We start from the raw sequence: 26,853 nt of genomic DNA on the forward strand, positions 1-26,853 counted from the left end.
ATTTCGTGCCCCCATTTTGTATCTTGAGGCCATTTGGTGCCCCTTTGGCCGCCATTTTGTATCTTGAGGCCATTTTGGGCCCCCATTTTGTATCTTGAGGCCATTTGGTGCCCCTTCGGCCGCCATTTTGTATCTTGAGGCCATTTTGGGCCCCCATTTTGTATCTTGAGGCCATTTGGTGCCCCTTCGGCCGCCATTTTGTATCTTGAGGCCATTTCGTGCCCATTTGGCCGCCATTTTGTATCTTGAGGCCATTTCGTGCCCCCATTTTGTATCTTGAGGCCATTTGGTGCCCCTTCAGCCGCCATTTTGTATCCTGAGGCCATTTCGTGCCCCTTTGGCCGCCATTTTGTATCTTGAGGCCATTTCGTGCCCCTTTGGCCGCCATTTTGTATCCTGAGGCCATTTCGTGCCCCTTTGGCCGCCATTTTGTACCTTGAGGCCCTTTCGTGCCCCCATTTTGTATCTTGAGGCCATTTGGGCCCCTTTGGCCGCCATTTTGTATCTTGAGGCCATTTGGTGCCCCTTTGGCCGCCATTTTGTATCTTGAGGCCATTTCGTGCCCCTTTGGCCGCCATTTTGTATCCTGAGGCCATTTCGTGCCCCTTTGGCCGCCATTTTGTATCTTGAGGCCATTTCGTGCCCCCATTTTGTATCTTGAGGCCATTTGGGCCCCTTTGGCCGCCATTTTGTATCCTGAGGCCATTTCGTGCCCCTTTGGCCGCCATTTTGTATCTTGAGGCCCTTTCGTGCCCCCATTTTGTATCTTGAGGCCATTTGGGCCCCTTTGGCCGCCATTTTGTATCTTGAGGCCATTTGGTGCCCCTTTGGCCGCCATTTTGTATCTTGAGGCCATTTCGTGCCCCTTTGGCCGCCATTTTGTATCCTGAGGCCATTTCGTGCCCCTTTGGCCGCCATTTTGTATCTTGAGGCCATTTCGTGCCCCCATTTTGTATCTTGAGGCCATTTGGGCCCCTTTGGCCGCCATTTTGTATCTTGAGGCCATTTGGTGCCCCTTTGGCCGCCATTTTGTATCCTGAGGCCATTTCGTGCCCCTTTGGCCGCCATTTTGTATCTTGAGGCCATTTCGTGCCCCCATTTTGTATCTTGAGGCCATTTGGTGCCCCTTCGGCTGCGATTTTGTATCTTGAGGCCATTTGGTGCCTCTTTGGCCGCCATTTTGTATCCTGAGGCCATTTCGTGCCCCTTTGGCCGCCATTTTGTATCTTGAGGCCATTCGTGCCCCCATTTTGTATCTTGAGGCCATTTGGTGCCTCTTTGGCCGCCATTTTGTATCTTGAGGCCATTTGGTGCCCCTTTGGCCGCCATTTTGTATCTTGAGGCCATTTGGTGCCCCTTTGGCCGCCATTTTGTATCTTGAGGCCATTTGGTGCCCCTTTGGCCGCCATTTTGTATCTTGAATAAACCCAACCCCCCAGCATCACCCAGAGACGCATCAACCGGCCCAAAATCACGAGGAAAACACCAAAAACCCCCCAAAAAGACCATTTTTCTGGGGAAACACCAACCGACTCCACCAAAGCCTGGGCAGGTTGGACACACCAGCCTTCAATCAAGACATTATTTCTATTTTCGGCATTTTCCTCGCCGCTCTGGCACAAATGTTCTGTTTTCCTGCACCGAGACAAAATCCAAAGCAACCACAGTCCAGAATATAGACATATAGACATATAGACATATAGACATAGATATATACATCTCAAAAAAATGCCAGTGCAACATAAATCCAAAATTGGAATTCAATGTAAATCCAAAAAACCTGTGACCCAATATATATAAAAAAACCTGCAATTCCACCCCAGGGGTGCTGGGACCCCCATTTCAGACCCCAGGGGTGCTGGGACCCCCAGTTTGGGTCACAGGGGTGCTGGGACCCCCATTTCAGACCCCAGGGGTGCTGGGACCCCCAGTTTGGACCCCAGGGGTGCTGGGACCCCCCAGTTTGAATCCCATGGGCACTGGGACCCTCAGTTTGAACCCCAGGGGTGCTGGGACCCCCAGTCTGGATCCCATGGGCACTAGGACCCCCAGTTTGAATCCCACAGGTGCTGGGACCCCCAGTTTGAATCCCACATGTGCTGGGACCCCCATTTCAGACCCCAGGGGTGCTGGGACCCCCAGTTTGAACCCCAGGGGTGCTGGGACCCCCATTTCAGGCCCCAGGGGTGCTGGGACCCCCAGTTTGAATCCCACATGTGCTGGGACCCCCATTTCAGACCCCAGGGGTGCTGGGACCCCCAGTTTGAACCCCAGGGGTGCTGGGACCCCCATTTCAGGCCCCAGGGGTGCTGGGACCCCCAGTTTGAACCCCAGGGGTGCTGGGACCCCCATTTCAGACCCCAGGGGTGCTGGGACCCCCAGTTTGAATCCCACGGGCACTAGGACCCCCAGTTTGAACCCCACAGGTGCTGGGCCCCCCAGTTCAGACCGCAGGGGCACCGGGCCCCCCAGTTTGATCTGGGAGGGGGCAGAGGGTGATTTCGGCCCCTTTGCCCCCCAGCAGAGGCTCCAGGGAGGCGTCGGGAGCGATTTTGGGGTCCGCGTTGTCCCGGGGGGGCCCGTCCCGCAGGCACAGCCGCGTGCTCCCCGTCTCCACGCGGAACCAGGGGTGGATCTTCTCCTCGCCGAAGGAAACGCCGCCGAACCGGCAAAATTCGGCGCCGCTCCCGCCATCGACAAACGTCACCGTCCCCTGGGCCCGGTCCAGGAACACCCAGACGCTTTTGGGGACGGGGGACAACGCCAAAGGGGTCCGGGGGGACGTCAGGGACACAAATTGTCCGTTACGGTGCTGGACGGCCCAGACGCCCTTTTCCGAGCTTAACTCCCCAAAACCCCCTTTCTCCACCGATTCCTTGGCCACCCCCACCCCCCACCACGAGTCGCCCCCTGCTTGTCCCTCTATTGTCACCCCCCAGCAGTGTCTCCCCTCTTTGAACCCCTCCCGGCCCAAAACGCAGCAGCGCGACTTAAACCTGCGCTCGGTCTCAGGTAGGCTGAGCTTGGAGCTGTCCCAGCGGACGCTGCGCAGGTCGTTGGACAGGACCAGGTTGGCGTGGGCCGTGTCGGTGTCCAGCGTCACCACGTCTGCCGGGGACAAAGGGACGTCGGTCGCACCGCCCCGGGGCTCTAAATCGCATCCGCCCGCGCAAAATTTGCCCGTTTCGGCGCCTTTTTACACCTAAACGTCCCCAAAATGGGGCTGGTAGCAAGGCCAAACTGGGACGGGTCATGGGGACAATGATTTGTTGGGAAAGGAAGAAAATGGGGCAAAACCAACAGGTTTTGGGGGGGTTGAGTTGCCAAATCAGTCCCTGGAGCAAAAAGCCTCGATATGGTGAAATATTTACTTCAAAGTGCAAAATATCGACTTAAAATGGTGAAGCGTTGGTTTTAAATAGCAAGACGACCATTTAAAATGGGTGAATATCAGGTTTTAAGTGGTTAAATATCAGTTTTAAGTGGTTAAAGATCAGTCTTAAATGGTTAAATATCGGTTGTGAGTAGTTAAATATCAGTCTTAAGTGGTTAAATATCGGTCTTAAGTGGTTAAATATCGGTTTTAAGTGGTTAAATATCAGTCTTAAATGGTTAAATATCAGTCTTAAATGGTTAAATATCAGTCTTAAGTGGTTAAATTATCGGTTTTAAATGGCTGAATGTCGATTTCAAGTGGTTAAATATTTAAAACCACCTTCCCAGGCCAGGTTTAAGCCAAATTTAGTCCTGCCTTAAGCCAGGTCCAGCTCTAGTGGGAAGTTTGATTCCCCCACACTGGGGAAAAAAGGAGGAAAATGACCCCAAATGACCCCAAATGAACCAAAAATGAGCCCAAAATGGCCAGTTACCTGGATTCTGAGGAAGCAGAAATTTCCTCCACACTGCGAAGGAGAAACGAGAGTTGGTGACGTCCCCAATGTCCCCAGTCGGGAGGGAGCACGGGGACATGGGGGGACGGGCCCGACCACAACCACTCACCCAGTTCCTCGGCTTGTTCGCCTAAAAAACACCAAAAAAACCGTCATTTTGGGGGACGCGACACATCAGGGACACCCCAAGATTTTGGGGGAGCGGGACAAGAGCTTCTTGGTCGCAAGGAAGTTGAGTTTGGACTTGAGAAGCTCCAGCGCCAAATCCCTCCCCATATGGGCTCAATTTGGGGTGGGGGGTGTTGGTTTTTAGGGGGGATTTTGGCTTTTTTGGGGGTTTTTGGGGTGGGAAGGACTCACCCAACTGGCGCGTCTGTATCACTGCAAAGCAAAGGGGAGGAAGAGGAGGGTGAGGAGAACGCGGCTGTGGGTGGTGGCACCTCAAGAGGGTTCAATGGGCCTCCCCCACCTTTTCCCCTCCCCGCTTCGCCCTTTTTAAGTGAAACCCCCTCATTTTGTCCGACCCAAACGTACGTTTTCTCCTGTAGAGATAAGCGCTGAGCCCCGTTAGCGCCAGCGAGAGGACGAGGAACACGCCGAGCGCCGCCATGAAGGGACGAGCGTCGTCGAAGAACGGAGCTGGAAGAGCCAAGAAAAGCGTCGGGAAAAGGGTTTACGAGGAGAAATCCTTAAAAGTAAAGAAAACAACCCGGCCGCGAACCTGAGATGTGCAGCGACGCCTCCTGCTCCTGGCGGAAGCGGCTGTTGCGCACCGTGCAGGACCAGGTTCCCGAGCCGTCGCCGTTCTTGGTGACCACGATGGCGTCTTCGACGGCGAACAGGCCGCTCTGGTCGGGCGAGCGGCGCTGGGACACGGGCGTGAGGTGGCGCCCGCTGGGGTCCCTCCACAGCACCTCGGGCTGGGGGTACCAACCGGCCGACCGGCAGAGCATCCGGATGCCGCCGCCCTCGTAGGACTCCAGGGAGAGGTGAGGGACGGAGCCCACGGCTGCGGAGAGGAGGCGGGATGGGCTGGACCCAACGGCGAAGAGCCAACCCAACCGCTGACCCAACGGCGAAGAGCCAACCCAACTGCCGACCCAACAGCGAAGAGCCAACCCAACCCCTGACCCAACGGCCAAGAGCCAACCCAACCCCTGACCCAACAGCGAAGAGCCAACCCAACCCCTGACCCAACGGCAAAGAGCCAACCCAACCGCCGACCCAACGACCAAGAGCCAACCCAACCTCCGACCCAACGGCAAAGAGCCAACCCAACCGCCAACCCAACAGCCAAGAGCCAACCCAACCCCTGACCCAACGGCCAAGAGCCAACCCAACCGCCGACCCAACGGCCAAGAGCCAACCCGACCCCTGACCCAACGGCCAAGAGCCAACCCGACCCCTGACCCAACGGCCAAGAGCCAACCCAACCGCCGACCCAACGACCAAGAGCCAACCCAACCTCCGACCCAACGGCAAAGAGCCAACCCAACCGCCGACCCAACGGCCAAGAGCCAACCCAACCCCTGACCCAACGGCCAAGAGCCAACCCAACCGCCGACCCAACGAACAAGAGCCAACCCGACCCCTGACCCAACGGCCAAGAGCCAACCCAACCGCCGACCCAACGAACAAGAGCCAACCCGACCCCTGACCCAACGGCCAAGAGCCAACCCAACCGCCGACCCAACGAACAAGAGCCAACCCGACCCCTGACCCAACGGCCAAGAGCCAACCCAACGGCCGACCCAACGGCCAAGAGCCAACCCAACGGCCGACCCAACGGCCAAGAGCCAACCCAACCGCCGACCCAACGGCCAAGAGCCAACCCAACCGCCGACCCAACGGCCAAGAGCCAACCCGACCCCTGACCCAACGGCCAAGAGCCAACCCAACCGCCGACCCAACGAACAAGAGCCAACCCGACCCCTGACCCAACGGCCAAGAGCCAACCCAACGGCCGACCCAACGGCCAAGAGCCAACCCAACGGCCGACCCAACGGCCAAGAGCCAACCCAACCGCCGACCCAACGGCCAAGAGCCAACCCAACCACCAACCCAATGGCGAAGAGCCAATCCAACCACCGACCCAACAGCGAAGAGCCAACCCAACGGCCGACCCAACAGCGAAGAGCCAACCCAACCGCCGACCCAACGGCCAAGAGCCAACCCAACAGCCAACCCCAATGGTCAAGAGTAAACTCAACCGCCGACCCAACGGCCAAGAGCCAACCCAACCGCCGACCCAACAGCGAAGAGCCAACCCAACCGCCGACCCAACAGCGAAGAGCCAACCCAACCGCCGACCCAACAGCCAAGAGCAAACCCAATGGCCAACCCAACGGTGAAGAGCCAACCCAACCGCCGACCCAACGGCCAAGAGCCAACCCAACCGCCGACCCAACGGTGAAGAGCAAACCCAACCGCCGACCCAACGGCCAAGAGCCAACCCAACCCCTGTCCCAACGGCGAAGAGCAAACTCAACAGTCAACCCAACAACAAAGACCAAACTCAAACCGTGACCCAATGGCAAAGACCAAACTCAAACCGTGACCCAACGGTGAAGAACAACTCAACCCCTGACCCAACAATGAAGGCCAAACTCAACTCCCACTCAACAGTAAAGAGCAAACTCAACCCCTGACCCAACAGCAAACTCAGCCCTTGGCCCAACAGTGAAGAGTAAACTCAACAGCCAACCCAACAGCAGAGACCAAACTCAACCCCCAAAACCAATGGCAGAGACCAAACTCAACACCCAACCCCATGGCAAAGGCCAAACTCACCACCCCACACCTCAGCAGGTCCCGGCACCACCAAAACCACCCTGAATTGCGCAGGAACCGGAGGGAATCGGTGTCAAACAACCCCAGATCTCCCCCAAACCAGCCGAAGGTCCCACCCTTGGTTTGGGTGACACTTCTCAGCCCCTTGTCCCCAACATCACAATGACGCCCCTCACCCGGCAAAGCCAAATCGCGGAGCTTCGTCCCCAAAACCCCCCCAGCACACAACAGACGGACATGAGGATGGGACAGGGGGACACACCTGTCACCTCCAGCTCCACGGTGGCCTCTTGGTAGTCGGGTCCGTTCTGCACGGTGCAGACGTACTGACCGTCGTCGGACGGTCTGACGCGGGCGATGCGGAGGTTGATGTCCCCGTCGGCGAGCCCGTCCCGCGCCAGTTCCGTCCTCCCCTCGTAGTCGCGGAGCTGCTCGCCATATTGGTCCTCGCCGGCCCGGTAGTGGTGGACGGTCTCGGCAAACTGGTGGCGGATCCACCGGATCTCCAGGGGGCGAGCGTCGCTTTTTGGGGACAAGTGACACGGGAGGACGACGTCGCTCCCCACGGCGGCCGGGAGGGGGCGGCCCGGCCCCACCACCCTGAACGCGGCTGGAAAGACACATCGTTGTATATCTACATTAATTAATTCACCTTAATTACGCAGACAACGACACGCGGTGACGAAGGTTTTGGGGGGACGCCAAGACTCGGGTCAACGGGTGCGACGTGGAAAGCGCCGAATTGTGATTTGGGGGTGGAAACAACCCCCATGATGGAGTCTGAGTGTGAACCCCAAACGTCACCAAAATGTCCCCAAAAACCTCATTTGAGACGCGTCCCGATGACCCTTTTTGGGAAGAAATGACCCCAAATTTCCCACCTAAAGCTCCTCCGGCGCGACTCGTGACTGTTGGAGATAAATGATACAAGTAATTATATCAATGATGTAAATTGGATCAATTATATGAACGTTATAAATAATATAAACGATATAAACAGATTAATGGTAAAAATAACCAAAGTGAAAGTGAAACTCAGGTGGGGGGGGGGCACGGTTGGGCCCCCCCAGCCCCACATCTGGCCCCTCCCCCGCCCCAGCCCCACATCTGCCCCCCAAGCGCCCCCCCCCATAGGGGTCCCTACCTGATCCCGGCTGGAAGAGACAGAAAATCCCCCAAAAACTGGAGAAAATCCCCCCCAAAATGGGGAAATGCAGCAAAAAACTGGGGAGCTGCATCTGGAGTTGGGGGGGGGGGACAAAGGGGTGAACCCCCCCCCCCGGAACCTCCAAAAATGCCCCAGAAACCTCCAAACACACCCCGAAAAACCTCCAAAAATGCCCCGAAAAACCTCCAAAAATGCCCCAAAACGGCCCCCAAAAGCTGCCGATAGTGGGAAAAAACGCTGTTTAAGGTGGGGGGGACACAAAAGGGGTGTGTCCCCCCCCCCCAATTTGCTTCTAAATTGCCTTAAAAACAGGAAGTTTAACTCAATTTCTGCTCCTCCCTGTTCCGGAAACGCAAAGTCATCCTGGGGCTGAGCCGGGCTTAAAGTTACACCCAGTTTAACTATTTAAGATCAGGTTTCCGGCCGCGTTTGCAGCTTCGCCCCCCCGGAAAAAGGCGAAAAAGGAGAACAATTGAAAAGGAAGGAAAAATAGAAGCAGATTTGGGGGTGATTGGGTAAAATTTGGGGGTTTGGGACATCCCAAACGGCCCCAAATTTGGGGTGCGGGTGGGGGGGGGACACGCACTGGAAACTGAACCCGGAGCGGCAAAACTCCCCCGATATCGCGAAATAGCGGCTTAAAATGGTGAAATAGCCACTTAAAGTGGCTAAAACTGGGTTTAACAGAGCAAAATGTGCGTTTCAAGTGGCGCAATGTCAATTTAAAATTGCTAAATTGGTCGTTAATTGGAAAAGAGGATTAAAAACCGAGTGAAAATGATCTATTATTATATATTTCGCCCCCTCCCAATGACAGAAGGAGCGGTGATTACGGTAATTACAGTAATTACGGTAATTACCACCCGCTGGAAGAAGAACCGAACGCGCTGGAGGTTCTTGTGGTTTATTGGAAGGACCCACTGGGCAACGTGGGGGGGAAACGAGCTGGGCTTAAAGGGGAATTAATTAGTGTTAATTAAGGTCTGTGAGATGGTTGCCCAAGAAGGTTCTTCAATGGTTGCCCAAAAAGCTCCTCAATGGTTGCCCAAGGTCCTTCAATGGTTGCCCAAGGTCCTTCAATGGTTGCCCAAGGTCCTTCAATGGTTGCCCAAGAAGGTCCTTCAATGGTTGCCCAAAAAGCTCCTCAATGGTCACCCAAGGTCCCTCAATGGTCGCCCAAGAAGGTTCTTCAATGGTCGCCCAAGAAGGTCCTTCAATGGTCGCCCAAGAAGGTCCTTCAATGGTCGCCCAAGAAGGTCCTTCAATGGTCGCCCAAGAAGGTCCTTCAATGGTCGCCCAAGAAGGTCCTTCAATGGTCGCCCAAGAAGGTCCTTCAATGGTCGCCCAAGAAGGTCCTTCAATGGTTGCCCAAGAAGGTCCTTCAATGGTTGCCCAAGAAGGTCCTTCAATGGTCGCCCAAGAAGGTCCTTCAATGGTCGCCCAAGAAGGTCCTTCAATGGTCGCCCAAGAAGGTCCTTCAATGGTTGCCCAAGAAGGTTCTTCAATGGTTGCCCAAGAAGGTTCTTCAATGGTCGCCCAAGAAGGTTCTTCAATGGTCGCCCAAGGTCCCTCAATGGTTGCCCAAGAAGGTTCTTCAATGGTCGCCCAAGAAGCTCCTCAATGGTTCCCCACCCAAAATGCTCTAAAACCGACTCAAACAGTTGAAGTTTCCACGTCAACCCCAACTGGAAGACGTCGGGGTCGGGCCGACCTTCTGGTACCTTCCGCTGGGGACACGTGGGACGGTTTGGAACGGTGGAGAACACGGTTCGACGTGGTTTGACGTGGTTTGATGCGGTTCAACGTGGTTTGACGTGGTTTGACGCGGTTCGACGTAGTTCAATGTGGTTCGACATGGTTTGACGTGGTTCAGTGTGGTTCGACATGGTTTGACGTGGTTCAACGTAGTTTGACGCGGTTCAACACGGTTCGACGTGGTTCGACACGGTTCAACGTGGTTTGACACGGTTCAATGTGGTTCAACGTGGTTTGACGCGGTTCAACATGGTTCAATGTGGTTCGACGTGGTTGGACGCGGTTCAACACGGTTCAACATGGTTCGACGCGGTTCGACGTGGTTTGATGCAGTTTAACGCGGTTCAACATGGTTCAACGTGGTTTGATGCAGCTCAACGTGGTTCAACATGGTTTGACGTGGTTCAACGCGGTTCAGCATGGTTCAATGTGGTTCAACGTGGTTTGACGCGGTTCAACGTGGTTCGACGTGGTTTGACGCGGTTCAACACGGTTTGACGCGGTTCAACACGGTTTGACGCGGTTCAACACGGTTTGACGCGGTTCAACACGGTTTGACGCGGTTCAACACGGTTTGACGCGGTTCAACGTGGTTTGACGCGGTTCAACGTGGTTCGACGTGGTTTGACACGGTTCAACATGGTTTGACGTGGTTCAACACGGTTTGACGCGGTTCAACACGGTTTGACGCGGTTCAATGTGGTTCAATGTGGTTTGATGCAGTTCAACATGGTTCAACGCAGTTTGACGTGGTTCAACGTGGTTCAACGCGGTTCGACATGGTTCCATGTGGTTCCACGCGGTTCCGTTTTCCGTCCCGCTGCCCCGAGTTGTTGGAATCCCCACGCAACGCGGCGGCTCCGCCGCTCAAGGCCGAACCAACGAAACGGACCCAAACTCCACCCAAAACCAGGGCCGGAGCCGCTCGCCGGCGAACGCCGCGGGCGGGAACCTGAAGATGGGCGCGTGGTTCTCCGCGTCGAAAAACGCCACCTCCCCCACCTCGTAATTGAGGCAAATCCGGATCTTTTTGGGCACCCGCGGCAGGTCCAGGAGCACGGGGGGGTCGGTCAGCGCCCTGCTCTTGAAGCCCCAGCGCTGCACGGCCCAGACGCCGCCCTCGGGGGTGAAGGCGCCGGGTCCCTTGCGCGGCCGCGACTCTTTGGCGACGCCCACGGCGCAGAACTGGCCGCGGGTCAGGTCCACGGTCCAGGCGTGGCGGCCCGAGGCGAAGCTCTGGCGGCCCAGGACGCAGGGGTCGGCGTCGAAGCGCTCGGGGCCGGCGGGGGGCGCGTCGGCGCCGAACTCCCAGCGCACCGAGCGCAGGTCGCGGGACAGCAGGAGGCGCGGGTGGGCGGTGCCGGCGTCCAGGGTCACGTCGGCTGCGGGGACGGCGGGAGAACGGGGCGGGAAAGGGAAACGGCGGGAAAACGGGGCGGATAAAGGAAACGGCGGGAAAACGGGGCGGATAAAGGAAACGGCGGGAAAACGGGGTGGAAATGGGAAATGGTGGGAAAACGGGGCGGAAAAGGGAAATGGCGAGAAAACGGGGCGGATAAAGGAAACGGTGGGAAAACGGGGCGGATAAAGGAAACGGCGGGAAAACGGGGCGGATAAAGGAAACGGCGGGAAAACGGGGCGGATAAAGGAAACGGCGGGAAAACGGGGCGGATAAAGGAAACGGCGGGAAAACGGGGCGGAAACGGCGGGAAAACGGGGCGGAAACGGCGGGAAAACGGAAATGGTGGGAAAACGGGGCGGATAAAGGAACCGGTGGGAAAACAGGGTGGAAACGGGAAATGGTGGGAAAATGGGGCGGAAAAGGGAAATGGCGAGAAAACGGGGCGGATAAAGGAAACGGCGGGAAAACGGGGCGGATAAAGGAAATGGCGGGAAAACGGGGCGGATAAAGGAAACGGCGGGAAAACGGGGCGGAAACGGCAGGAAAACGGAAATGGTGGGAAAACGGGGCGGATAAAGGAACCGGTGGGAAAACAGGGTGGAAACGGGAAATGGTGGGAAAACGGGGCGGAAAAGGGAAATGGCGGGAAAACGGGGCGGATAAAGGAAACGGCGGGAAAACGGGGCGGATAAAGGAAACGGCGGGAAAACGGGGCGGATAAAGGAAACGGCGGGAAAACGGGGCGGAAACGGCGGGAAAACGGAAATGGTGGGAAAACGGGGCGGATAAAGGAACCGGTGGGAAAACAGGGTGGAAACGGGAAATGGTGGGAAAACGGGGCGGAAAAGGGAAATGGCGAGAAAACGGGGCGGATAAAGGAAACAGCGGGAAAACGGGGCGGGAACGGGAAACGGTGGGAAAAGGGGGTGGAAACGGGAAATGGTGGGAAAACGGGGCGGAAAAGGGAAACGGCAGGAAAACGGGGCGGAAACGGCAGGAAAACGGGGCAGAAAAGGGAAGTGGTGGGAAAATGGGGTGGAAAAGGGAAATGGCGAGAAAACGGGGCAGAAAACAGGGCGGATAAAGGAAACGGTGGGAAAATGGGGTGGAAACAGCGGGAAAACGGGGCAGAAAAGGGAAACGGTGGGAAAATGGGGCGGAAATGGTGCGAAAACGGGGCGGAAATGGGAAATGGCAAGAAAACGGGGTGGATAAAGGAAACGGTGGGAAAATGGGGCAGAAATGGGAAATGGTGGGAAAACGGGGCGGAAACAGCGGGAAAACGGGGTGGAAACGGCGGGAAATAGTGAAGAAATGGGGTGGAAAAGGGAAAGGCGGGAAAACAGGGGAAAAGGGAAACGGTGGGAAAAGGGGGTGGAAATGGCGGGAAATAGTGAAGAAATGAGGTGGAAAAGGGAAACGGCGGGAAAACAGGGAGGAAAAATTAAAGGGAATTTTAGAAAGGCTGAAAAACTAAAATTCCGACCCATTTTAAGCCACTTTTGGGAAACTTTGGGAGATGTATTACAATATTTTGGGGTTTCACAGGGATATTCCGCCCCCGTCACCCACCGAACCAAATCCCTACATTTCTAATTTACTCACCGATTTTTTCTTCCTCTTTCCCTAAAAACGCACAATAGAAAAAGTTCATAAAATGAATACATTAGAAAATGTTAAATTACAAATTCCCTTCAATATTCTAAATATTTTTTCAAGAGAAAGGAAAATAATTCACTTACCAGCTTCTCGATACTTTAATTCCGCTAAAGAAAAGAAAATAAGAGGTAAATATTTATAATTTGATTTTTAAACGTCACCTGCAGCATCTGAAATTCCAGAGAACACAACAACCCCAATTATGAGGGAAAACCCAGCAAAACACAGAACCCCAGAATGTCAGAGAGCGGGAGGGACCTGGAAAGATCCAGAACTGGACACGATGACCCAGGTGCGGCCTCATGGGGCAGAGCAGAGGGGCGGGAGAACCTCCCTGGTCTCCCATCCAAGCACTGACCGGGCCCGACCCTGCTTAGCTTCCCAGATTAGACAATATGGGGCATTCTCAGGGGGCTGCGGCTGCATATATTATATATATATGTATATATATGTTCCCCAAGTGTATCCTGGTAGTATCTGCACTAAACCCTTTATTTAAGGACAGAGCAGAGGGGCAGGAGAACCTCTCTGACCCACTGACCACCCCCTTCTAACCCCCCCAGGTCCCATTGGCCTCCTGGTCTCCCATCCAAGCACCGACCGGGCCCGACCCTGCTTAGCTTCCCACATCAGGTGAGATGGGGCGTGCTCAGGGGGCTGTGGCTGCATATATTTTATATATGTTATAGTTCAAAGCTCTCCATATGTTCCCTGCTAATTCCCATCCCATCATCCTTTTCCCCCTGCGAGATAAACCTTTCCCACGTATCCCCATTCAGTGTCTTGTACAACCAGACGTTATTAACCAACCCAAATCCTCCGCCACCCATAAACCCCCAAATTCACTTCAAAAAGGGAATAAAACCGACTCACCGAGCTCCTCCCGCAACTTCCCTGAAAAAGGAAATAATGACATTTCTTTAATTAAGGTTTTTCTCTAGCGGGGGCGGACACTCGCACACCTCTTAATTCCATTTATTTTTCCTTAATTCCATTTATTTTTCCTTAATTCCATTTCTCTTTTACTTAATCCAATTAATAGACATTTTTAAAGCCAAACCTGATACTCTCACGCCTCTTAATTGAATTATTTTGTACCTAATTAAATTAATTTAGGGATTTTTTTAAGCCAAACCAGCAGCAGCGAAACCACCCCCAGCAAATCAACCCCCACACTCACTAATGACACAATCCTGGTTGCCTAAAAATCAAAGAACAAAGAGAAAAATTAATTAATTGAACCACTTTGCCTCCAATTCTAGATTTTTTGCACACAAAAAAATAGTCAAAATATGGGAATTTCTCCCTTTTTTTTTTTTTGGAGAAGATTCCGCGGAATAAACTCACGAATTTCCAAATCTCGGTCCCCTGTGAAAAGAACAAAATTGCTGTTTTTACCAATTGGGGCCGTTTTTGCACGGATTTCGCGTTCCGAACGTTGAATCCTCCACGTACCCAGCAGCTCGGTCAGGCACCCTTGAATTAAAAAGAACGTTAAAGAGGCATTTTAGGTTGAAAAGGAGCTTTTTAACACCTGCAAAAGCTGGGACAAGCGGGTAAGGACTGGACCAGAGTGCTGGGCAATGGGGCTGCATCGCACCCCCGGGGCCCCAGGGGGCGCTGTTGGGTCTCTAGGGATGGTTTAGATGGGGGGGTTGAGACCATCATGGTGACAACAGGTTGGGAGGGAGGGTCGAACTGCTGGATGGACCGCGTTGGAAAAGACCTCGGAGATCAAGCCCAAGCCTTGGTCCAACTCCAGCCCGTTGACGGATCGTGGCACTAAGCGCCACGGTCAAGCTCCAGTTGGTGGCCCAATCCACCACCTCCCTGGGCAGCCATTCCAGCCACTTCCCTTGTCCTTCCGCAGCTCCAGATCCTTCTACGTGGATGGACTGGGAGAACGGGCCGTTCCAATGGGACGAAGCTCAACAAGGCCAAGCGCGGGTCCAGCTCTTTGGCCACCACACCCCCCTGCAGGGTGGGCACCGAGTGGCCAAAAGGGACCTGGGGGGGCTCAACATGAGCCAACAGTGCGGCCAAGACGGCCAATGGGATCCTGGCCTGGATCAAAACGGCGTAGTCGGCAGGACAAGGGACGCGATGGGCGTTGGACCAGGGGTTGGGCTGGATGATCAACGAGGGCTCTTCCAACCCTGTCCACGCTGTGATTCTACATATTCTACAAGTGAGAATTATACATTTGCAATATGGAAACAACAGCCGTCAACCCGAACCCTAAATCCGTCCTTTTTCCCCCATTCCCGTAAATGGATTTGAAGGGAATTTCTGTGGGGAAAACCCATTTTTATTCTATTGGAATTTCAAAGAATTTTGTAAACATTTAAAACTTAAAAAAAAAAAAAATCAAATTACGGCATAATATATAACTTACTTATATAACTTACATAATACATAACTTACTTATTTCCGCTTCGTTTTCCCCTAAAATAAAACCAAAAAAATGGCATAAATGACAAGAAATCGCTTTTGCCTTTCCATATTCTTAATTATCAGCGCAGTTTTTTGGGCCTTTTAAATGACTTTATTCTATTTATTGCGCTGTTTATTGCTTAAAATACGGATTTAGCCTCGACTAAATTCATATTTATGGGTGGAGAACGCGCTCGGGCGCCCCCAAAAATCCACATGTGACGCAATTGGGGTTTTGAGGGAGGAAGGAAAACGCTGTATCAGCGAAAAAATAAAGGAAATATGGGGTTTAATTGGTTATTTTCTGCTTGGGAGGTGATTTTATGCTTAATTCTATTTATTCCCCCCCTCGTGGTTATTTCCAGGTTCATGTTGCTCATGAGCTCATCTATAAATATAGAAAACAGCGAACGCGGCCGCGCGGGGGAACTTACAGATTTTCTCGTCCCGTTCCGCTAGAAATAATCAGAAATTAACAATTAATTAGCGTGTAATTGAGCTGCACAAGTGCCAAAGCCAAACTCCGCGCGGGGTTTAATTTAGAGCTGGTTTTCTATGTGGAAGTTGTATTTCGGGGAGTATTTATTGAAAACATCCCAGTTTCGCATGGCAAAAGTTGATTAAAACACAAACGAGGCCTTAAAAATTTTGGATCCGCGGAGAAAAGCGCCAAAAAAGGTCAATTTTGAGCAAAAGAGGGAAATTTCTCACCGAGTTCTGCCGCGTGTCGACCTTGAAATTGAGGAAATAAAGCGGAAAACAGGGATTTTGTGATGTTCCTTTTTGCCGATGACACAATAAACGTTGAGATCTTAGCGGTTAAAAAGGCGCTTACGGAGTTTCCTGTTGCACTCGCCTAAGAATTAAGGGGAATAAATGATGATTCCGGGCTTATCGTTCCCATCTACAAATTGAGATTAATGGGGAAAATCACTCACCGACGTCCGCGGTGAGTTCGCCTGAAAAATAGAATGAAAGGGTTAATTTTAATGGGGGTTTTTAAGCTTTCCTGCAGGTAGATGGTAATAGAGGTGTCTCAGGAGTGGAGGGAAGAAGGACCTGGGGAACTATAGACCGGTCGGCCTTATCTCCATCCCTGGGAAAGTGATGGAACGGCTTCTCCTTGGTGCCATCTCAAGGTATATAAAGTATAAGAGGGTCATGAGGGGTGGTCAGTGTGGCGTCACCAAGGGGAAGTCGTGCTTGCCCAACCTCATTGACTTCTCCGAGGACATGAGGTGGATGGATGACGGCAGAGCGGTGGGCATGGTCTACCTGGACTGGAGTGAGGCATTGACAGTGTGGTCAATGGGCAGAGTCCAGCTGAGGCCTGGAGCCAGTGCAGTGCCCCAGGGGCCGTGCTGGGTGACTGTGGAGTCTTGAATCTGGGCAGGAACAACCCCGGGGTCCAGTGTGAGTTGGGAAGGGGCTGGTGCAGCGGTGAGAAGGGACCTGGGGGGCCTGGGGACAGCAGGGGGACCATGAGCCAGCACTGGGACCTTGTGGCCAGGAAGCCAATGGGACCTGGGGGGTTAGAAGGGGGTGGTCAGTGGGTCAGAGAGGTTCTCCTGCCCCTCTGCTCTGCCCGTGAATAAAGGGTTTAGTGCAGATACTACCAGGATATGCTTGGGGACCCTACATATATAACATATGCAGCCACAGCCCCCTGGGATTGCCCCATCTCATGTGATGTGGGAAGCTAAGCAGGGTCGGGCCCGCTCAGCGCTTGGATGGGAGACCAGCTGGGAAGGGGGTGCTCAGTGGGTCAGAGAGGTTCTGCCCCTCTGCTCTGCCATCGAAAAAAGGGGCAGGATATACTTGGGGAACATACATATACATACATATATATATATACATGTATATATAATATGCAGCCAAGCACCTTGAGCACGCCCCATCTCATGTGATGTGGGAAGCTCAGCAGGGTCGGGCCCGGTCAGCACTTGGATGGGAGACCAGCTGGGTCCAGGCAGGTTCTCCTGCCCCTCTGCTCTGCCCTCGAATAAAGGGTTTAGTTCACATACTATCAGGATAGACTTGGGGAACATATACATATACACATATACAATATATGCAGAGGTTCTCCTGCCTTCCTGTGACTAGCTGGTGATTTTTGAGGCGATTCCCTCCCAAATTCAACCGGAAATTTCGGCAGGAAAACAGCAAACCTACCGATTTTTGTGTTCTGCTGCCCTGAAAAAAAAAGGGAAAAACATCAATATAATAATTTAAAAAAAATAACAAACACCACAACAAAGAGGGAAATGGACTCACCAAGCTCCAGCGTAAATATCCCTTAAACCAGAAAATAACACGAATTCCCGTTAATTTCCGGAACGCGACTCGAACCGTCACGAGGTGGGGAGGGAAAATGTCACTTACTGATGGTTGCGTCACGTTTTGCTAAAAAAACCCACAAAACAATCAGTTTTCAGCACCCCCGGCCGCTCTTTGCCCCCCATAATATAGGAAATAAAACGATTTACCGAGTTCCCCGGTGAGTTTCCCTGAAGAGAGAGAAATACAAGATTTGGTTAAATTTATTCGTACCTTTCTCTCTGTGTAAATAATTTTCTGGTTTAAGTTTATGGAACGAGAAAAGTGCAGGAAATGCAGGAAAATGAGGTTTTGGGGGAAGATGGTTCAGCCTTTACCCCTAAATTTTAGGCCTCAGGAGGAAAACGTCACTTACGAAGCCTCACGTCTCGCTCCCCTGGATGAAAAGGAAAGAAAAAGTATTAAATCCAGCATTTTGGGGTTATTTGGGTTGGTTTTCTGAATCGGGAATTGCCCTTTTTGTGGTTTTGACGCCAAAACTCCAAAGCGAAATGCATGAGGCCTAGTGAGGCCTGGCCAAGCACCTCCATAAAATTACACAGAAATGGAATTAAAACGGGAGGTTCTGTACAAAATTCCAACTTACCCAGCAGCGCGGTGAGTCTGCCTGGGAAATAAGAAAGGGAAAGGATTAATTAGACCAATTGACGTGACAGGAGTTGAGCCCAGGAGAAAGGTTTTGAAGCCTGAACCTGTTTTTTTGTGTCAAGAGGCTTCAGAGAACCCCAGAATGTCAGAGAGCGGGAGGGACCTGGAAAGATCCAGAACTGGACACGATGACCCAGGTGCGGCCTCATGGGGCAGAGCAGAGGGGCGGGAGAACCTCCCTGGTCTCCCATCCAAGCGCTGACCGGGCCCGACCCTGCTTAGCTTCCCACATCACATGAGATGGGGCGTTCTCTGGGTGGTGTGGCTGCATATACTATATACATATCTATATATGTACATATGAGTTCCCCAAGTATGTCCTGACAGTATCTGAACTAAACCCTTTATCCAAGGGCAGAGCAGAAGGGCAGCAGAACCTCTCTGACCCAGCTGGTCTCCCATCCAAGCACTGACCGGGCCCGACCCTGCTTAGCTTCCCACATCACATGAGATGGGGCGTTCTCAGGGTGCTATGGCTGCATATACTATATACATATATGTACATATGAGTTCCCCAAATATATCCTGATAGTATCTGAACTAATCCCTTTATTTACGGGCAGAGCAGAGGGGCAGAACCTCTCTGACCCACTGACCCCCCCCTTCCCAGCTGGTCTCCCATCCAAGCACTGAGCGGGGCCGACCCTGCTTAGCTTCCCACATCACATGAGATGGGGCGTTCTCAGGGGGCTGTGGCTGCATATATTATATATATATATGTATATATATGTTCCCCAAGTGTATCCTGACAGTATCTGCACTAAACCCTTTATTCACGGGCAGAGCAGAGGGGCAGCAGAACCTCTCTGACCTACTGACCACCCCCTTCTAACCCCCCCAGGTCCCATTGGCCTCCTGGTCTCCCATCCAAGTGCTGAGCGGGGCCGACCCTGCTTAGCTTCCCACATCACATGAGATGGGGCGTGCTCAGGGGGCTGTGGCTGCATATATTATATATATATATATGCATATATATGTTCCCCAAGTGTATCCTGACAGTATCTGCACTAAACCCTTTATTCAAGGGCAGAGCAGAGGGGCAGCAGAACCTCTCTGACCTACTGACCACCCCCTTCTAACCCCCCAGGTCCCACTGGCTTCCTGGTCTCCCATCCAAGCGCTGACCGGGGCCGACCCTGCTTAGCTTCCCACATCAGGCATTCTCAGGGTGCTATGGCTGGGTATATATATATATATATCTATATATATATATATATATAAGGTCTCCCATCCAAGCACTGACCGGTCCCGACCCTGCTTAGCTTCCCACATCAGGCATTCTCAGGGTGCTATGGCTGGGTATATATATATATACATATATATATATATATAAGGTCTCCCATCCAAGCACTGACCGGTCCCGACCCTGCTTAGCGCAGACAAAGACTTACGGATTTCTGCTGCGAGTTTGGCTGCAAAAAGGAAAAAAACCAACATTTCTGTGAATTTGGGGGCATTTCTCTGCAGGAAATGCAAAGACTTGGGGAAAAAACGTTCTAATTTGCCATTTTTCACTGACAAAGGTTCCTCCGCCCCCAAATAGGGTGGTTTTTACCCCCAAAATACAAGGAAAAAGCGACACTTACTGATTTTTCTGTCACGTTCCTCTGGGAAAAAAAGGAAGGAAAAAAAGGCAGAAAAAATGATTATTAAATGTGAAAATATTGCGGTTACCCCCCGAACAAGCGGAATCGCACTTACTGATTTTTGCGTCGCATTCGCCTGGAAGTGGATTAAAAAGGAAAAATAATCAATGAACGCAAAGCAAATCTGATGGAAATAAAATATCTTACCCGGCTCTGCCGTGATTTGCCTTAAATCAAAGCAAATAAATTAATATGGGCTTTAAATCGAATACACAACCCGGGGTAAAATCACGTTTTGATTGCATGAGGTTGATGAGAAGGGATTAAAAAATTAAAACGTTACAAAATTAAACGTAGAGCATTGACTCAAGGGGGAGGTGGTTGTAGGGAGAGACCATCAGCCCAATGGGGGGGTCCTAGGGGAGACCATTGTGAATGGAGGGGGTGTTTGGGGGAGACCATCAGCCCAATGGGGGGGTCTTGGGAGACCACTGGGAAGGTGAAGGGGGTGTTTGGGGGAGACCATTGTGAATGGAGGGGGTGTTTGGGGGAGACCCCAAATCCACACTCACCATGTTCAGTGTCGTTTTCTTCTAAAGTGAATAAAAATATATAAAGAACGTGTGTATTTGGAGATTGAGAAATTAATAATAAAGAAAAGAGAAAAATATAGTTATAAAAATATAAACTGCAATAATACATGAATAAATGCATCGGAAATCAAGTAATAAATTGATGTAAAATATGAATAAATGTGTGAAAGTAAATAGGAAATAAATCTATACAAGACATTAACAAATGGAAATTTCGGGAGGGCTAAGGAAAGTGAATAACTCACCAAATTCTTCCGTTAATTTCCCTTAAAATAACAAAATAAAGATGAATTCAAGGCTTCACCCCCGAGTTTTGACCGGAGGAAAAAGGGGAAAACCAGCAAAAACCAGGAACTTACTGATTTTTGCGTCTCGTTGTTCTACAAAGAAACAGAAAATTCAGCTCTAAATGAGTATTTTGGGTTTTTTTTCTAATTTGTGCGATAGGAATTGGGTTATAATTTGTATTTATGTTTCTTTATTGGCATGAGGAGATGTAGAATAATGAGATTTATTTCGATGGGAAAAGGAACAAAAATCACCTACCGTGGTCCGCGCTCCTTTTCCCTTCAAAAAAAGACGAAATAAAGGTAAAAACATTAAATAAAGGTTAAAAAACATAGCAAAAAAGAGACTAAATGCCCTCAAATGGGGCGAAATTGGGTTATTTGGGTGTGGCGTTAATAAATGTGTTGATACGTACCCGGCTCCATCATCACCGGGAGCTTCTTGGACCTGTTGGGATGAGCAGAAACAGTTAAAAACGCCCCATTTTTCCTCCTAAATCGCTTAAATCAGACAAGAAAATCACTATAATTGAATTTTCCGGTGTGTTTTTCACACTAAACCCCCCCGGGAATAAACCCTAATTACCCTTTCCCCCCCCCCCCCCGTAGTAATTAAAAATAAGACTCACCGAGCGTCGCGGTTGAGTGTTAACGAATCCAAATTGGATTTAAATACATGTTTTTTGCGTTCACAGCGCCAGAAATGGTTGTTTTGAGGTGGGGGTTGGTCCGTGCTGCAGATTTTTGGCGGATCATGAGGAAAATGTTACACAGAGTCGCTTTATTTTAATTAATTTGGGGGCGGAGGCGACAGCTGCGCCGGGAGGGATGAACCAACATCTAATTTTAGCCGGTTCAAATGCCGAGGAGCAGGACCCTGATATAGATACAACCCGAATAGGATCCTGAGAGGAAAAATAGAAGAAGAACGATTAAAAATAATCATATTTTCAAGCAGAAATCAGCGCAGCTCCTAAATTACTCGTGGTGTTAATTAGCGAAGGCGACGCGGCCCGAGAAGACGAAGCGTTTTCAACCTTTGGTGCTTGTGGGTGTTCATTTGACGCCCTTAGGAAGGGCTGGGGGGGGGGGGAGGATTTAAGATGTGGAAATTAATTAGCAAAAGTCTCATTAGCGGCCGTGTCTTCGTTAGTGGCCAAATTATCTCCCCTGAGGGCCTGGTCGTGCCTGTGGGGTCGGGGTGGATTTCTGGGCGATTTTCTTATGAAAACCTGGGTTTTAAAGCTTAAAATCGGTTTATTTGCTTAAATCCTGTCCCCCACAGCCCCCCCATCCCACCACCAGCCCCCCAAATCCCCCACAGGGCCCCAAATTCTTCCCTCGTCCCCTACAGGCCGCTGTCCCGCCGCCATGTTGCCCTCCCCAGGCTCTCCATATCCCCCACGTAGCCCCGTCCCCCAGGGCCTCCAAAACGCGACCTGTCCCCGAGAGTCCCTCCCTGTCCCTCAGAATCCCCCCTATCCCACAACCAGCCCCAAAAATTCTCCCGCCATTACCAAAACTCACCCCTACGCCTCTTTCCGTACAGCGCCCTGCGCGCCGCCATGTTGCCCCGCGCGCCGCCACGCTGCCGTACAGCTGCAAGGCTACTTCCGCTTCCGCCGGACGCCACCTCTTTCTTTTCCTGTCCCCGCGTTGGCGGAGAGTAGTGGCGCCCGGACGGGACCGGGCCGGGGCCTCCGTTGAATCCGCCGCCATCGGCCCTTCATCGCCGCCGCCATGACGGAGCAGATGACCCTGCGGGGGACCCTGAAGGGCCACAATGGCTGGGTGACCCAGATCGCCACCACCCCGCAGTTCCCGGACATGATTCTCTCCGCCTCGAGGGGTGAGGGGTGGGGGGGGTGGGGGCGACCATCGGAAGGGGAGGGGGGGCTGATTGGGAGAGACCATCGGAAGGAGAGGGGGGGCTGATTGGGAGAGACCATCAGCCTTTGGGGGGGGGTGGTGTGTCTTAGGGGGAGACCATCAGCCCAATGTGGGGGGCTTAGGGGGAGACCACTGTAAATGGAGGGGGTGTTTGGAGGAGACCATCAGCCCAGGGCAGGGGGAGACCATGGGGAAGGTGAAGGGGGTGTTTGGGGAAGACTCTTGGTCACAGTGGAGTCCCTCAAGGGTCGGTACTGGGACCAGTATTATCCAGTGTATTCATCAATGAGTTGGATGAGGGAATAGAGTGACTGTCAGTGGGTTTGCTGGTGACACTGGGAGCTGTGCTGCCACCAGAGACTTGCACAGGCTGGAGAGGAGAATTCAATGCAGTAGAACAAGTGTGGAGTGCTGTATGTGGGCAGAACAGCCGCAGGGTCCAGTGTGAGTTGGGAAGGGGCTGGTGCAGCGGTGAGAAGGGACCTGGGGGGCCTGGGGACAGCAGGGGGACCATGGGACAGCACTGGGACCTTGTGGCCAGGAAGCCAATGGGACCTGGGGGGTTAGAAGGGGGTGGTCAGTGGGTCAGAGAGGTTCTGCTGCCCCTCTGCTCTGCCTTTGAACAAAGGGTTTAGTGCAGATACTATCAGGATAGACTTGGGGAACTTATATATATAATATATGCAGCCACAGCCCCCTGAGAACACCCAGTCTCATGTGATGTGGGAAGCTAAGCAGGGTCGGGCCCGCTCAGCGCTTGGATGGGAGACCAGGAGGCCAATGGGACCTGGGGGGGTTAGAAGGGGGTGGTCGGTAGGTCAGAGAGGTTCTGCTGCCCCTCTGCTCTGTCCTTAAATAAAGGGTTTAGTTCAGATACTGTCAGGATACACTTGGGGAACATATATATACAAATATATATATAATATATGCAGTCACCGCCCCTTGAGCACGCCCCATCTCGTGTGATGTGGGAAGCTAAGCAGGGTCGGGCCCGGTCGGTGCTTGGATGGGAGACCAGCTGGGAGCAGCATGTGCTGTGGGCTGGGCCAGCACTGGCCCTTGTGGCCAAGAAGCCAATGGGACCTGGGGGGGATTAGAAGGTTCTAGAAGGACAAGGAACTGTTGAGAGAGTCCAGCGCAGGGCAATGAAGATGATGGAGGGAGTGGAGCATCTCCCGTGTGAGGAGAGGAATGAAGAGCTGGGGCTCTGGGGCTTGGAGGAGACTGAGGGGTGACATTAATGGGGATCAATAGGATCCTAGGAGGAGACCATTGTGAGTGGAGGCGGTGTTTGGGGGAGACCATTGGCCCAAGGTGGGGGGGGATGTTTTTAGGGGGAGACCATCAGAAGGGGGGGAGATATTTGGGGGAGATCATTGACCTGGGGTGGGGGGGATAAGTGTCAGACCAGACTATTGGGAGGGGGATGTTAATGGGGAGACCATTGTAAGGGACGGGGGGGGGTTGGGGGAGACCATTAAGGATTAGGGGGGGGAAGGGGAGACCACACCCTTCATTCCCCATCTCCCCCCAGACAAAACCATCATCATGTGGAAGCTGACGCGGGACGAGACCAACTACGGGATCCCGCAGCGCGCCCTGCGCGGCCACTCGCACTTCGTTAGCGACGTCGTTATCTCCTCGGACGGGCAATTCGCCCTCTCGGGCTCCTGGGACGGGACTTTGCGCCTTTGGGACCTCACCACGTGAGTCACCGACGGGCTTTTGGGTCCAAAAAGCGAAACCGAGGCGATTTCGTACGTCCAGAAATGGATTTTGACGTCCCGGGATGAGCGGAAACGGTGTTAAAAACATGTTTTTCCCCCGGAATCGCTTAAACCGCACAAGGGAATAATTATAATTTAAATTATAATTATAACTTTTTGGGTGGTTTTTGTCCCACCGCCATCCCGAGCGCAGAAAAAGCCGAATACTCCCCCAAATTACCTCCTTTTCTCCCAATGATTAAACATGACACAAAAACCTGACGATCCCTTGGGATCTGACGAGCACGTCCTGCAATTATGACGGGAGAGACACACAATGGGGGCGTTAAACTCATTTTTGGCTCATTTTGGGGCTCCGGGGGTTGAGATTTGTGCAAACGGCGCCACGTCGCCTCATTTTTAACATATTGAAGCCAAACGCAACCGGTGTTTTCGTAACCCGCTCGGTGTGGTTTTTTCACCCAATATATGAATTTTTTGCCCGTTTTTGGCGCGATTCGGTGCGAAATTTGGCGTTTCCACCCCCCGCAGCGGCACAACCACCCGGCGCTTCGTTGGCCACACCAAGGACGTGCTGAGCGTGGCCTTTTCCTCCGACAACCGTCAAATCGTCTCGGGTTCCCGCGATAAAACCATCAAGCTCTGGAACACTCTGGGCGTCTGCAAATACACGGTGCAGGTGGGACTTGAAACACCCCACCCCCGGGGTGGATTTTGGGGAGAAAACGGGTGGTTTTGGGCCCGGGAAGCGCCGCTCGGTGTTTGCTCAGCGCGGTTTTGTGTGTTTCAGGATGAGAGTCACTCGGAATGGGTGTCGTGCGTGCGCTTCTCGCCCAACAGCAGCAACCCCATCATTGTGTCCTGCGGATGGGACAAGCTCGTTAAGGTGAGATCAATCAAAACCTGCTTTCCCCCCCCAAAAAATCTGAAGATTTAGGGTTTGGTAGTGACGTTTAACCCACTTTTATCCTCCCCATGTGGTTTTCTTTCCCTTATATCCCCTTTTTATGGTACGGTTGTGATGTTTAATCCCCTTTTTCCCGCCACATTGTGGGGGTTTTTCCCGCCAAGTTATGGGGGTTTTTCCCGCCAAGTTGTGGGGGTTTTTCCCGCCAAGTTGTGGGGGTTTTTCCCGCCAAATTGTGGGGTTTTTTTCCCCCAGATTGTTGGGTTTTTCCCACCAAATTGTGGGAGTTTTTCCCGCCAAATTGTTGTTTTTTTCCCGCCAAATTGTTGGTTTTTTTCCGCCAAAGTGTGGGTTTTTTCCCGCCAAAGTGTGGGTTTTTTCCCGCCAAAGTGTGGGTTTTTTCCCCGCCAAATTGTGGGGTTTTTTCCCGCCAAATTGTGGGGTTTTTCCTTCCAAATTTGTGGGAGTTTTTCCCCCCCAAATTGTTGGGTTTTTCCCCCCCAAATTGTTGGGTTTTCCCCCCCAAAATTGTTGGGTTTTTACACCCCAAAATTGTTGGGTTTTTTCCGCCCAAACCCCCAGATTTAGGACAATTAGTTGCATTTAACCCCCTTTTTTTCTCCCCATGTGTTTTTGTCCCCCCCCAAATCTCACCATTTAGGGTCCATTAGTGACATTAAAACCCCCTTTTCCCCACAAATCTCACCATTTAGGGTCCGTTAATGATGTTTAACCCCTTTTTCCCCCCCAAATCTCACCATTTAGGGTCCGTTAATGATGTTTAACCCCTTTTTTCCCCCCAAATCTCACCATTTAGGGTCCATTAATGATGTTTAACCCCTTTTTCCCCCCCAAATCTCACCATTTAGGGTCCGTTAATGATGTTTAACCCCTTTTTCCCCCCAAATCTCACCATTTAGGGTCCGTTAATGATGTCTAACCCCTTTTTCCCCCCCAAATCTCACCATTTAGGGTCCGTTAATGATGTTTAACCCCCTATTCCCCCCCAAATCTCACCATTTAGGGTCCGTTAATGATGTTTAACCCCTATTCCCCCCAAATCTCACCATTTAGGGTCCGTTAATGATGTCTAACCCCCTATTCCCCCCCAAATCTCACCATTTAGGGTCCCTTAATGATGTTTAACCCCCTATTCCCCCCCAAATCTCACCATTTAGGGTCCGTTAATGATGTTTAACCCCTATTCCCCCCCAAATCTCACCATTTAGGGTCCCTTAATGATGTTTTAACCCCCTATTCCCCCCCAAATCTCACCATTTAGGGTCCGTTAATGATGTCTAACCCCCTATTCCCCCCCAAATCTCACCATTTAGGGTCCCTTAATGATGTTTAACCCCCTATTCCCCCCCAAATCTCACCATTTAGGGTCCGTTAATGATGTTTAACCCCTTTTTCCCCCCAAATCTCACCATTTAGGGTCCGTTAATGATGTTTTAACCCCTTTTTCCCCCCAAATCTCACCATTTAGGGTCCGTTAATGATGTTTTAACCCCTTTTTCCCCCCCAAATCTCACCATTTAGGGTCCGTTAATGATGTTTAACCCCTTTTTCCCCCCAAATCTCACCATTTAGGGTCCGTTAATGATGTTTTAACCCCTTTTTCCCCCCCAAATCTCACCATTTAGGGTCCGTTAATGATGTTTAACCCCTTTTTCCCCCCCAAATCTCACCATTTAGGGTCCGTTAATGATGTTTAACCCTTTTTTCCCCCCAAATCTCACCATTTAGGGTCCGTTAATGATGTTTAACCCTTTTTTCCC

The 26,853-nt window shown here is 52.0% G+C and overlaps 3 protein-coding genes across 7 annotated transcripts; 1 reads left to right on the forward strand and 2 right to left on the reverse strand.

Annotated features, from left to right (window-relative positions):
• Positions 1–2,266: 2,266 nt before the first annotated feature.
• LOC309452876 (butyrophilin subfamily 1 member A1-like) lies at positions 2,267–8,044 on the reverse strand. Of its 2 annotated transcripts, XM_082077535.1 has the most exons (9): positions 7,825–8,044; positions 7,562–7,588; positions 6,943–7,290; positions 4,612–4,899; positions 4,425–4,529; positions 4,251–4,271; positions 4,000–4,020; positions 3,870–3,902; positions 2,267–3,108 (listed from the first exon to the last, which is right to left on the reverse strand). In XM_082077535.1, exons 1-9 carry the CDS (start codon positions 7,916–7,918, stop codon positions 2,444–2,446), a joined length of 1,602 nt encoding a protein of 533 aa, XP_081933661.1. In that variant the 5' UTR covers positions 7,919–8,044; the 3' UTR covers positions 2,267–2,443. The 2 variants fall into 2 exon arrangements, with proteins under 2 accessions (XP_081933661.1, XP_081933662.1); XM_082077536.1 differs by lacking the exon at positions 7,562–7,588.
• A 580-nt stretch (positions 8,045–8,624) lies between these two features.
• Positions 8,625–22,187, reverse strand: LOC309452878 (butyrophilin subfamily 1 member A1-like). 4 transcript variants are annotated; one of them, XM_082077538.1, is made up of 28 exons: positions 22,076–22,187; positions 21,178–21,453; positions 20,965–20,996; positions 20,808–20,828; positions 20,621–20,641; positions 20,507–20,527; positions 20,241–20,258; positions 19,784–19,804; positions 19,669–19,689; positions 19,474–19,494; positions 18,021–18,041; positions 17,790–17,810; positions 17,584–17,604; positions 17,480–17,500; positions 17,372–17,392; positions 17,270–17,290; positions 16,036–16,056; positions 15,933–15,953; positions 15,809–15,829; positions 15,532–15,552; positions 15,089–15,109; positions 14,120–14,140; positions 14,012–14,032; positions 13,845–13,865; positions 13,538–13,558; positions 12,748–12,771; positions 12,611–12,631; positions 8,625–10,985 (listed from the first exon to the last, which is right to left on the reverse strand). In XM_082077538.1, the coding sequence occupies exons 3-28, from the start codon at positions 20,975–20,977 to the stop codon at positions 10,471–10,473; spliced, it is 1,032 nt and encodes a 343-aa protein (XP_081933664.1). In that variant the 5' UTR covers positions 20,978–20,996; positions 21,178–21,453; positions 22,076–22,187; the 3' UTR covers positions 8,625–10,470. The 4 variants fall into 4 exon arrangements, with proteins under 4 accessions (XP_081933664.1, XP_081933663.1, XP_081933666.1 ...); XM_082077537.1 differs by having other exon boundaries at positions 20,241–20,261; XM_082077540.1 differs by lacking the exon at positions 20,507–20,527 and having other exon boundaries at positions 20,241–20,261.
• On the forward strand, positions 22,172–25,102 carry RACK1 (receptor for activated C kinase 1; the record flags this gene model as incomplete). The annotated part of the gene is made up of 4 exons (XM_082077534.1): positions 22,172–22,397; positions 23,973–24,144; positions 24,697–24,844; positions 24,956–25,102. The coding sequence occupies exons 1-4, from the start codon at positions 22,289–22,291 to the stop codon at positions 25,100–25,102; spliced, it is 576 nt and encodes a 191-aa protein (XP_081933660.1). The 5' UTR covers positions 22,172–22,288.
• Between the last annotated feature and the right edge of the window lie 1,751 nt (positions 25,103–26,853).

The sequence above is a fragment of the Streptopelia decaocto genome (genome assembly GCF_964273445.1).
Source record: "Streptopelia decaocto genome assembly, contig: HAP1_SCAFFOLD_910, whole genome shotgun sequence".
Classification (NCBI taxonomy): Eukaryota; Metazoa; Chordata; class Aves; order Columbiformes; family Columbidae; genus Streptopelia; species Streptopelia decaocto.

Coding starts and splice junctions, on each gene's coding strand:
- LOC309452876 (XM_082077535.1), bottom strand. CDS start 7,918: ATGCAGCTCCCCAGTTTTTTGCTGCATTTCCCCATTTTGGGGGGGATT. Junction 4,900..6,942: donor CGTGGAGCTGGAGGTGACAG/GTGTGTCCCCCT, acceptor TCCTCTCCGCAG/CCGTGGGCTCCGTCCCTCAC. Junction 3,903..3,999: donor CGAACAAGCCGAGGAACTGG/GTGAGTGGTTGT, acceptor TCTCCTTCGCAG/TGTGGAGGAAATTTCTGCTT.
- LOC309452878 (XM_082077537.1), bottom strand. Junction 17,605..17,789: donor GGAGCGAGACGTGAGGCTTC/GTAAGTGACGTT, acceptor CTCTCTCTTCAG/GGAAACTCACCGGGGAACTC. Junction 16,057..17,269: donor GCAGCAGAACACAAAAATCG/GTAGGTTTGCTG, acceptor TCTATTTTTCAG/GCGAACTCACCGCGGACGTC.